At 41.1% G+C, this 12,222-nt stretch overlaps 1 protein-coding gene across 2 annotated transcripts in view; it reads right to left on the reverse strand.

Moving 5' to 3' along the window:
• Positions 1–12,222, reverse strand: part of PTPRA (protein tyrosine phosphatase receptor type A) — a 261,197-nt gene that overhangs the window by 29,671 nt on the left and 219,304 nt on the right. For both annotated transcript variants that reach the window (XM_073610999.1, XM_073610998.1), the window contains exons 9-11: positions 10,167–10,303; positions 7,250–7,340; positions 4,720–4,796 (exon numbers count right to left, since the gene is read on the reverse strand). In XM_073610999.1, coding sequence (XP_073467100.1) covers positions 4,720–4,796; positions 7,250–7,340; positions 10,167–10,303 — 305 coding nt within the window. The remainder of the gene's footprint in view (positions 1–4,719; positions 4,797–7,249; positions 7,341–10,166; positions 10,304–12,222) is intronic.

A 12,222-nucleotide genomic window follows, 5' to 3' on the forward strand; every position in this document is an offset into this window, starting at 1 on the left:
AGGCACCTCTGTGCCAACCCTAAGGCTTTATTCACACAAACATGCGTTTATAGGACACATACATTGCTAGCAATGAAAGTAATGACAGATTACTGTCTTCAATGACTGTCAGGACTTAGGTAGCTAGAGAACCCCTTTAAATGTTGCTTGCAAGCTTGGGAACCTCAGGAGTAAATTTGGTGTTGCGCATTAGTAAAAAATTAGCTTGGAAAATGGCAATGACACAGGAAATAATTCAACACAACATGCGCCTACATGGGAATACTTAGACTGGTCTATCAAATTATATATGAAGGTAGTTGCGCTCTGCTATTCAAATAAGATAAACTCACAGAATTGCTGCTGCTGTCACCTATGTGTTCCCGCAAAAAATAATATATATAGAATAATATATATAGCAAGTGAATGAGACAGCGCTGCATTTAAACAAAATAACAACAAACTATTACAAAATAAGTAAAAGTGCTCAAGAAAAAGTCCATCAGTGACATATAGGTGATAAATCATCTACTAGCATGCAGGGAGATGTGGAGTTTTTTCCTTGCTTCAAAACAACTTCCAGACCAATCGTGCTCCCGCCACCACGTGCGATGCTCGCTCACCTCCTTATAAGACCCTGCAAGGGGTCAAACACGCCTTACACACAGTGCAACTCTCCCTTCAGGGATGCTCCAAATTGATCATTGATAATTTCTGTTAGGCTTTCAGGGAACAGATAATGTTTCCTTCCATTATGCTGCTTCAAACTTGACTCCACATTGGCTGCCGGTAGTTCCACAGTACCATAGAGGAAAACAAAAGTGCCTCCAATAGTGCAGTATCAGGGGGATGAAAAACAACCTCACCACCCCTGCTAATATTCAACTCACATTTAAAAAATTAAAAGCATTGATACAGAATCCATAGGACAGATCTCACTTGTTGCGAAAGGTATCACCGCCAGGCTCCACCTCTACTAGTTACGCCACCTACCTCGTGGCTTCATCTAGAGGAATGAGCCACGCAGCTATGGAGGGGGGGTACATTTATAGATAAAAATACACCATAAAACTACTGATTACCATATGAATCACCGGCTCCGGTGTTCCTGAAGAACTGCGCATGCGCAGTCGTGGTTTTTCGTAACAATGGGACATACCTTGTATAAATGGCGCACTATGATGACAGACTTCTGGCATAACCGGAAGTCAGCGCGTCTGTGAATACCGCTTCCGGTCTAAGCATTGGTAAACAGGGACTTCAAGAAAATGGTCGAAAACAAGGAAGATAATAACACTATGCAGAGGTAGAACCAAGGTGGAAAAGATATCTCGCCAGATATCTAACATATCTACAAATTAAAAACTACATTTTAAATATCAATTAAATTACATTTTACAAAAACAAAGTAAGAGCATAAATGAATAATGAAAGAATATTAAATTACGATTTTATGCTCAAATAAAAGGCCACTAACAATAACATAGTAATTTAATTGATATTTAATAATGTAGTTAATATGTAGTTTTTAATTTGTAGATATGTTAGATATCTGGGGAGATATCTTTTCCACCTTGGTTCTACCTATGCATAGTGTTATGTCCCCAGTTTTCGGCCATTTTCTTGAAGTCCCTGTTTACCAATGCTTAAGCCGGAAGCAGTATTCACAGACGGGCCGACTTGTGGTTATGCCGGAAGTCTGTCATCTTAGCACGCCATGTAGACAAGTTATGTCCCATTGATACAAATAACCGCGACTGCGCAGTTCTTCGGGAACGCCGGTGCCAGCGATTCATATGGTAATCAGTAGTTTTATGATGTATTTTTATCTATAAATATCCCCCGCCATAGCCACTTGGCTAATTCTGCCAGATGAAGCCACGAGGTAGGTGGCGTAACTAGTAGAGGTGGAGCCTGGCGGTGGAACCTTTCGCAACAACTGAGATTTGTCCTATGGATTCTGTATCAATGCTTTTATTTTTTTAAACAAATGTGAGCTGAATATTAGCAGGGGTGGTGAGGTTCTGTTTTTAATCCCCCCCCCCCCCCCGATACTGCACTATTGGAGGCACTTTTGTTTTCCTCTATGGTACTGTGGAACTACCGGCAGCCAATGTGGAGTCAAGTTTGAAGCAGCATAGTGGAAGGAAACATCATCTGTTGTAGATTATTATGTGTTCCCTGAGAGCCTAACAGAAATTGTCAAGGATCAACTTGGAGTATCCCTGAAGGGAGAGTTGCACTGTGTGCAAGGCGTGTTTGACCCCTTGCAGGGTCTTATAAGGAGGTGAGCGAGCATCGCACGTGGTGGCGGGGGCACTATTGCTGTGGAAGATGTTTTGAAGCAAGGAAAAAACTCCACATCTCCCTGCATGCTAGTAGATGATTTATCACCTAAATGTCACTGATGGACTTTTTCTTGAGCACTTTTACTTTTTTTGTGATAGTTTGTTGTTATTTTGTTTAAATGCAGCGCTGTCTCATTCACTTACTATAGACTGGTCTATCACCACAGCCCAGAGTTACAGAACACACTTAAGTCTCTGACAATATCTGAGTCTAAGAAAACTCTATTTATAGGCTTGAAGTGTGCGCATCTGAGGCAAGTGATCACCTTGGCCGTACAGTGGGGGAAAACCGTATTTGATCCCCTGCTGATTTTGCATGTTTCCCCACTGACAAAGAAATGATCAGCCTATAATTGCAATGGTAGGTTTATTTTAACAGCGAGAGACAGAATAACAAATGACAGAAAAACACAATTCAAAAAAGATAAATTGATTTGCATTTTAATGAGTGAAATCAGCAAGATTTCTGGCTCCCAGGTGTCTTCTATACAGGCAACAAGCTGAGATTAGGAGCACTCCCTTAAAAGGGAGTGCTCCTAATCTCAGCTTGTTACCTGTATAAAAGACATCTGTCCACAGAAGCAATCAGAGTCCAATCTCTCCACCATGGCCAAGACCAAAGAGCTGTCCAAGGATGTCAGGGACAAGATTGTAGACCTACACAAGGCTGAAATGGGCTACAAGACCATCTCCAAGCAGCTTGGTGAGAGGGTGACAACAGTTGGTGCGATTATTGACAAATGGAAGAAGCGCAAAATAACTGTCAATTTCCCTCGGTCTGGGGCTCCATGCAAGGTCTCACCTCGTGGAGTTTCAATGATCATGAGAAGGGTGAGGAATCAGCCCAGAACTACACTGAAGGATACTGTCAATGATCTCAAGGCTGGGACCATAGTCACCAAGAAAACAATTGGTAACACACAACGCCGTGAAGGACTGAAATCCTGCAGTACCTGCAAGGTCCCCCTGCTCAAGAAAGCACATGTACAGGCCCGTCTGACGTTTGCATCAACTCACTCAACTCGCTGTGTTTGGAGGAGGAGGAATGCTGCCTTTGACCCCAAGAACATCATCCTCACCATCAAACATGGAGATGGAAACATTAGGCTTTGGGGGTGTCTTTCTGCTAAGGGGACAGGGTAACTTCACCACATCAAAGGGATGATGGACAGGGCCATGTACGGTCAAGTCTTGGGTGAGAACCTACTTCCCTCAGCCAGGGCATTGAAAAGGAGTCCTGGATAGGTATTCCAGCATGACAATTACCCAAAACACGTGGGCAAGACAATAACGGAGTGGTTCAAGAAGTACATTAAGGTCCTGGAGTGGCCTAGCCAGTCTATAGAAAATAAGTAGATGGAGCTGAAGGTTCAAGTTACCAAACGTCAGCCTAGAAACCTTAATGACTTGGAGAGGATCTGCAAAGAGGAGTGGGACAAAATCCCTCCTGAGATGTGTGTAAACTTGGTGGCCAACTACAAGAAACGTCTGACCTCTGATTGCCAACAAGGGTTTTACCACCAAGTTCTAAGTCATGTTTTCCAAAGAGGTCAAATACTTATTTCACTCATTAAAATGCAAATCAACGTATAACTTTTTTTAAATTCGTTTTTCTGGATTTTGTTGTTATTCTGTCTCTTACTGTTAAAATAAACCTACAATTAAAATTATAGACTGATCATTTCTTTGTCAGTGGGCAAACGTACAAAATCAGCAGGGGACCAAATACTTTTTTCCCTCGATGTACATATGCGAGGTCCTAGACTTACAACAAAGACTGGCTTAGCTTCTGATATTATCATGACAAGGGCCAATAAAAGTCATCAGCAACAAAGCATTGGAAATAAAACCTTGCCACTGCATTTGGCTTCATCCTTCATCAGCCCCACGGCAATCCTAGGGCACAAGACTGGCTGAACAGACACAAAGACAGTCAATCACATACATGTAAATCAGCTTTGGATTTTGCTGTCTGGATGGAGTTCTACTATAAGAGAGAGGAGTACCAGATTTATTCTATCCATCTGCAAACCCAAATTCCTAAATAAAGAAAGCAAAACATAACATGATACACTTATTCACTATGGAGACATGGAAGTCTACACAGCAGGCTACTTTTAAAAATGCTAATTGCCTGGGATCAACACTTTCTGTGACAAGAGCCAAGGACAAGTATGCAGAGAGCCAGGAATAAGAATGCAGAGCAGGAGTTCCTAATTCGCTGAATGCATACTTGTTTCAGGTCGGTGTCCATAAAAATCAGAACAAGCCAGGTATCTGGCACTTTTGGAAGGATGTCAGCGCAGACATTTCTCCAATTTTGTGCCATGCACGGGAAAACTGTAGCATAGCAGTTTTATGTCACTTTAAATGATGATGGAAAAACACTCACATTGATAAAAGAGGCATTAATGTAGTCCGAGTCAGGCACTCCCTCTATGGAGGACAGGTGAACTCTGGAATGGTCATCTGCAAATGTAGAAAAGTCAGAAGCAGTTAGAATTTTGCAGTTATGATCTAAAATGACATTGTATGGCTATAGAAAGTGTGTGTGAGACACAAAAAGATGGAATTAGCAATAAGCAAAATGATCTGCCATAATGGAGCTGACCCAGATTGGGGAAATGTACAGGTATCCCAATACCTGCAATCCAGGGAATTCAAACTTGAAGTAGGCAAGTAATGGGGCCCTTTGGACCTCTGTCCTTTACCAACTGACCTCCACACAGCAAATGAGGGAACCAGTGGACATTACTGATTTGTTTGGTACAGGCAGAGAGCAAGAACAGAATTTCATTGTTTTCCCATAACATGGACTACACCACATTTTGAAGAAGGAAAGTGCTATATTCCTTACCAGGGATCTGACACAATGAGAGCACAATATTGTATCAACCAAAAAAGATCGAGAATCCCCACCGCTTTATCACTTGCTGATTGGACATGGCGTCCATATAGCATACAATAGATTCATATAAAGCACATTCTTAGACAAGGCATGTAAGGGGCGGGGACTGTAGCAACTTCCAGCAAGTCAGCCGGTATCAAACATAAGAACATATGTCGACAAAACACCATGGATCCGTAATCAAGAGTCCAAATGTTTATTGAAAAGATCACATCACTTAACCATGTCAGTGCAATGTTTCAGGTCTACGCAGGAGGACCTCTTCATCAGCCAAGTTAAACATGTCTGGGAACGAGGTCCTGGGTGGCATCAAAACGTCGCACTGACATTACATGTAATCATATTTGGACCATTGGTTACGAAAAGAGATGCACCATAATTCCGGCCGAAAATGGTGTTATCGGCATCCAGCCGATAAGAGAAAAAGGCGTTGATAATGGCACTGAAAACACACCGCAATTTTACCGCAAATTCACCGCAATTTTACCGCAAATTCACAGCAATTTCACCGCAAATTCACAGCAATTTCACCGCAAATTCACAGCAATTTTACCGCAAATTCACAGCAATTTTACCGCAAATTCACAGCAATTTTACCGCAAATTCACAGCAAATTTACCACGATTTACTGTGCTTGTTGTGTTTTTCATAGGCCATGTGACTCAAAAAACGCATTAAAAAAAGTAACACAGATGCGTTAATGATGCGTTCTTGCTGCGTTTTCAATGCATTTGAACTGGGAGGTGCGATTTTGTGCGTTTTTTTTTTTTTTTAACTGACCAAAAATGCACCAAGCTGGATTTTTAACACCACAATGGAAACCCAACGAACCAGTGTGAAGACATGCATAAAATTTAAGGAAATGCATTTTTCTTAAGCTTTTCTTGCACTAAAGGTGCCACTTATGGCCGACAATAAATCCATATTCATTTAAATTGATGATAATAATTAAAAAGTCGAATATAATACAAATATATATAAAAATATAAATATTGTATAAAAACTGTAATTTTCTGTTTCAGCACCAAAAATTCCATTTGGTGCACCTCTAGTTACTAATCCATAGTGTGCTGGAATCATATGTTCTTACTAGTTCACCAAGTTTTGTTAACTATTAAATGCGAAAATTAAGCCGCAAAAGATCTGCAGAATCTCTAAGGCTCGATTCACACCTATGCATGTTGCTTTTGAGCGTTTTTGGAGGTTTTTTTTTCATGCTTGGCACGTTTTTGAGCAGCGTTTTTGTAGCGTTTTTGCCGCGATTTGCGTTTTGCGTTTTTTTTTTTTTTTTTTTCATTTTTTTTACAGTCTTAAAAAAAAATTACAAAAAAAAAAAAAACGGCAAAAACGCTGCAAAAACGCTGCACTTGCGTTTTTGATGCTTGTCCATTGAAATCCATTACATGCAAAACGCTGCTTTTTGCATGAAAAAAAGTCCCCGACCCTTTCCAAAAACGCAGAGATACAAAAAAGCATTGATGTGAACATGTTCCATAGGAACCCATGTTAAAAAATTCCCATGCATTTCTGCAAAATGCAAAATGCATCAAAAAACGCGCTAGTGTGAATGGAGCCTAACAGTTTATGCCAGACCAGCAAATCTGCTTTAATTAAGCTCTGAGGAACAAATCACAGTTCAAGAATTGTTGGATCTCGGGCAAGGTGACACTTTAGGGATTCACGAGTCAAGAAAAACAATTCATACACTGTACCCAATTGACATGCCTTCTCTATATCAGAAGAAAATGAGCATAATCAGCATTATTACAGAGAGTTCTTATTCTAATGCACAACGACCCTAAAACAACTAATCAACATTCAGTTTGCCAGGGTCAGACCAGCAGAAGCTGGATTCTGACTGGTTGCAATTAGTTATTACACTTGAAAAGAAGAACTTTTTTTTTTTAAATAAAGCTGACTTTGTATAAAAAGTACTTAAGGAACTATTTGTCAGGAGGCAAGTTTTTCTTTCAGAAATGATTATACATAATGTAGATGAGCACTGAGCACTTACAGGGCAGTATGTTGACATATCTGTTCTTTTCTTTATTCTCTTCCTTTGAGGCAGCTTCACATGTAGCTTGGATAGGGCAGGCTGGTAGAGCCTACAGATAGAAATACATGCAGGTTAGAGCATACGCTAAAAACGTCCTCTAAGTGGCGCTAGTACACTACAGTCGCAAGCAAGTAGAGACTTCCGACAAAAAAATGCTTTTAACAGAAGGCTAATCCTTTATCATCATTTAAAGGTATCGACATGCTGTCACGTTAGTGAATTTAGTCTATTCTGATCCAGAAACTAAAAGCTCATGCACACAGCTCGGAAAAAAAAAAAAAAAAGCTGCTTTTAGGCATTTGAGCTTTTATTTCAACTTGATGAAAGTTTGTACTTTTTTGGGCTCTTTTACATGTTTTTATTGAGCTTCTTTTTCGCATAAAGCTTTTTTTTTTTTTTTTCACAAACCCTCCCCGCAGCTCATTTTTTCCTATTTTTGTTTGTGTTTTCAAGCCTCTTTGAGCTCGTTCATGCTTATTCATGCTTTTTCGCATGTTTTTGGGCACTTACCCTGTTTCCCCGAAAATAAGACCTAGTGTGATTGTCAGTGATGGCTGCAATATAAGCCCTACCCCCCAATCTCCACCTTGCGCAAACAGAAAGGGTCTTGTAGTATAGAAAAAAAAAAAGTGGGCTATGGTTTCAAAGGCATATAAAGTGATCCAGCTAATCCAGCATCCTCATAGTTAGGAGAAGCAAATGGAGTGGCGTATCCATAACCATACAAATCATGACATCACCTTCCGCACTTCTCTTGTCAAACAGAGAAAGTCTTGCATTCATTGAAAAAAAAAAAATGATGTGGTCTCTGAATGGCAGCAGTGCGCCCCCTTGTGGTAACTATGCAGAAGGGCAGCCACTTGGCACTGGACCAGAAAGTCTGTTGCCATCACTGTAGTAGTGAAGACCACCATGTTGACTTAAGGCTTCCACAGGGATCAGCCAGATCTGAGATAGGCATACTAACATTAGTTCAAACTGGAACAATATAACTATGCAAGAAAAATTATATCTAAACTTCAGCTTCAAACATCACCACTATAACATTCCGTTTTGAATTATATAGAACCTATCTAGATTTGCATGGTTATGGGCATGAGACCCCCCTCTTCTCCTACCTAAAGATGGTGGGTTAGGTTACTTTTTACCAATGATAGGACCATGAAGAGCCTTTCCTCCAGCCTTTATCACCTTCTATACCTTTAAAACTATAGACCACCAAGCTACCATTCTAAATACAGTTACACCATAGTTAAGCTTTAAAGTTATATTCCGCCTTTTGCAAAACATCAATAAATGCAAGTGATTCTAAAGGTTTTTTTTTTTTTATTTTTAACAAACATTATACTGACCTGCTCTGTGTAATAGTTTTGCACAAAGCAGCCCTGAACATCTTCTTTTTGGGTCCCCCCGCGGGCGATCCTGGCTCCTCCCTCCTGTCAGGTGCCCAAATAGCCTCTTATTATGGGGGCACTAAAGCTGGCTCCCTCTGGTGAATGGACATTGTATGTATGTATATATATATATATATATATATATATATATATATATATATATATATATATATATATATATATACACACACACACACACACACACACACACACACACACACACACACACACACAGAGAGAGTCTGCCCCCCCAAGCTCTTCTCATTGGCTCACTGGCTGTGATTGACAGCAGCAGGAGCCAATGAATCCCACTGCTGTGTGAGCCAAGGAGGGGAGAGACATACGGGAGAGTCGCTGCTCTCATTCACATCGCTGGATCTAGATGGGGCTCAGTTAAGTAAAAGAGGTGGAGCTGCACCCAGGTTTTTTTACCTTAATGCATTAAAGTGATACTAAAGTTTCTTTTAAACATGTTATACTTATATGCTCTGTGCAGTGGTTTTTCACAGAGCAGCCCAGATCCTCCTCTTCTCAGGTCCCTCTTCATCGCTCCTGGCCCCTCCCTCCTGACGAATACCCCCACAGCAAGCAGCTTGCTATGGGGGCACCCGAGCCGAGCCACAGCTCAGTGTGTCCATTCAGACATGGAGCTGTGGACAGGCCCCGCCCCCCTCTCTCATTCGCTCGCCGACTTTAATTGACAGCAGCGGGAGCCAATATCGCGATAGATATAGGATAGAGATGGGCTCAGGTAAGTATTAGGGGGGGCTGAGGGAGGCTGCTGCACACAGAAGTTTTTTTTATCCTAATGCATATAATGCATTAAGATAAAAACCTTCTGCCTTTACGACCACTTTAAGGTAAAAAAAAGCTTCTGCCTTTAGAACCACTTTAAATAAAATGAGCACTTTTTTTTTTTTGCATTGGAGTCTGCAAAGCATTGGAACCACAGACTATCTCTCCAGACACAGGTCTGTATAGAGGTACAGACCTTCAGTTACAGGGCTGGAGGATGATCAATGGCCATTCTAGGAGTCCCGCTGCAGTGGTGTCAGATGGGAATTGAAGTCTATAAATTCACAAATCTGTCAATGAATTAGTCGGCTCTGTGGGCAGAGATATGCACAGCCACACAGTTTTAGAAAAATGAAGCACGCCTTGGTTCAGTAAAGGGGGAGCCGGCCTGGGCATGGGAAACTATGACCATGTATTATGGAGCACCCCTTAATATAGGTGCAACATGAAAGGTGGTGTTTAAAAACTAATGCTAAGACTGTGAGAGGTATTCCAAAGATCTTTCCACCAGGGCTCCAGAGAAGCTTGGTGGGGATCAGTCTCTGTCCTCCACAACCAAAAAAGGAGACATCCAGTATGAATGGGTTTATTCACTGAAGTGTCCATACAGAGAAGGCAGTTCTTGAACAAGTGAGCTTGCTTTTGAACTCCAGTACAGTTTACATGGAAACGTATTTAAGACTCACATTAAACTCTTCCCGGAACAGTTTGTTATCATCTGCCATTCTTCGGTTAATCTCTTCTTCCAGCTTCTCGACAGGCAGCGGCGGGTACTTGCGATTGGTGCTGGGAGATCTTGCTAGGAGTGGCATACTTTGAGGCTCTGTCAAAAAAACAAAAAAAAAAAAAAAACGGAAAGAAAAATGTTTAGTTGGCCATTTCATCTATTTCATTTCTGTGGTACTCTTGTAATATGATCACAGCACCCAAGTTCCCAGCTCTGCTCACCTGCCATGACCATTGGGAAAGATTTCCATTGACTATATCAGTGGTCTCCAAACTGCGGCCCGCATGCCAGGTGTGGCCCTATGTTTACCTTTATCTGGCCCTTGGAACATTATTCCTCCCACAGATATGAACTTTGGGACAACCTTCCTATCACTGACACCAACAGTGGGGCATGATTTCTCCCACCGACAAAAGGGCACCCACTATTACTCCCACTGATATCTACAATGGGGCACCATTCCTCCCACTAATACCAATGACAGGCAGGTTTTCCTTCAACCAATACCAATGGTGGGGTGCTATTCTACCATTAATACCAATGATGCGGCACTATTCCTGCCACTGATGCTAATGATGGGGCACTATTCCTGCCACTGATACTAATGATGGGGTGCTATTCCTCCCACTAATACCAATGATGGAGCATTATTCCTCCCACTAATACCAATGATGGAGCATTATTCCTCCCACTAATACCAATGATGGGGTGCTATCATTGGCTATTCCTCCCACTAATTCCAATAATGGAGCATTATTCCTTTCACTAATACCAATGATGGGGCACTATTCCTCATCCTACTGACCACAGAAGCTGTGCTTTTTTGTTTTGTTTGTTGGTTTCGAACAAATTGCACACAAAAAATAAAGGAAGACAACCTGGCCTAAAACCACAATAATTTCCCTTTAATAAATATAGAAAACTGTGCTGTAGTAGTTGGTAAGAATTGGTTTGGTTAAGGTAATCACAAGATTTTGATGACATCTTTATACTCTGTAAAAGCATGTTTGTGCAATAGGACATCATGCAATGCACAAGTTTGGCTGCTTTCACACTTCTCCATTGCAAAAACGAAAATGCGTTTTGCACCTGTGTGAAAAGGACATGCAACTCCAAAAACGCAACCACAGGTGTGTTTTTGATGCATTTTTCATTCATTTCAATAGGGAGATGTGTTTTTGAAGTTTTTTTTTTACCACATCAAAAATGCAGCAAGCAGGACTTTTACATATGCAACTGACCCGCAACTGACTGGTGTGAAGAGCTCTATATGATTTAGTGGTCATGTATCCTTCTTCAGCTTTTGGTAAAACAAAAACGAAAGGAAAACGGATTAGTGTGAAAGCAGACTTAAAAAAAAAAAAAACAAAAACAAAAGAAAACAAATCTAAAGTAATCTAAACCAACAAAATGACAGTTTATATACAGGAGACAAGATGCCTAGGACACAGATGATGAGGAATAGGACAGGTACAACAACCTGATCAGTGCTGATAGCATGTAGTGCACAATGTTTAACATACAGTATCTCACAAAAGTGAGTACACCCCTCACATTTTTGTAAATATTTTATTATATCTTTTCATGTGACAACACTGAAGAAATGACACTTTGCTACAATGTAAAGTAGTGAGTGTACAGCTTGTATAACCGTGTAAATTTGCTGTCCCCTCAAAATAATTCAATACACAGCCATTAATGTCTAAACCACTGGCTAAAAAAGTGAGTACACCCCTAAGTGAAAATGTCCAAATTGGGCCCAAAGTGTCAATATTTTGTGTGGCCACCATTATTTTCCAGCACTGCCTTAACCCTCTTGGGCATGGAGTTCACCAGAGCTTCACAGATTGCCACTGGAGTCCTCTTCCACTCCTCCATGATGACATCACGGAGCTGGTGGATGTTAGAGACCTTGCGCTCCTCCACCTTCCGTTTGTGGATGCCCCACAGATGCTCAATGGGTTTAGGTCTGGAGACATGGTTAGTCAGTCCATTACCTTTACCCTCAGCTTCTT

Source organism: Aquarana catesbeiana, linkage group LG01 (genome assembly GCF_042186555.1).
Source record: "Aquarana catesbeiana isolate 2022-GZ linkage group LG01, ASM4218655v1, whole genome shotgun sequence".
Taxonomy (NCBI): Eukaryota; Metazoa; Chordata; class Amphibia; order Anura; family Ranidae; genus Aquarana; species Aquarana catesbeiana.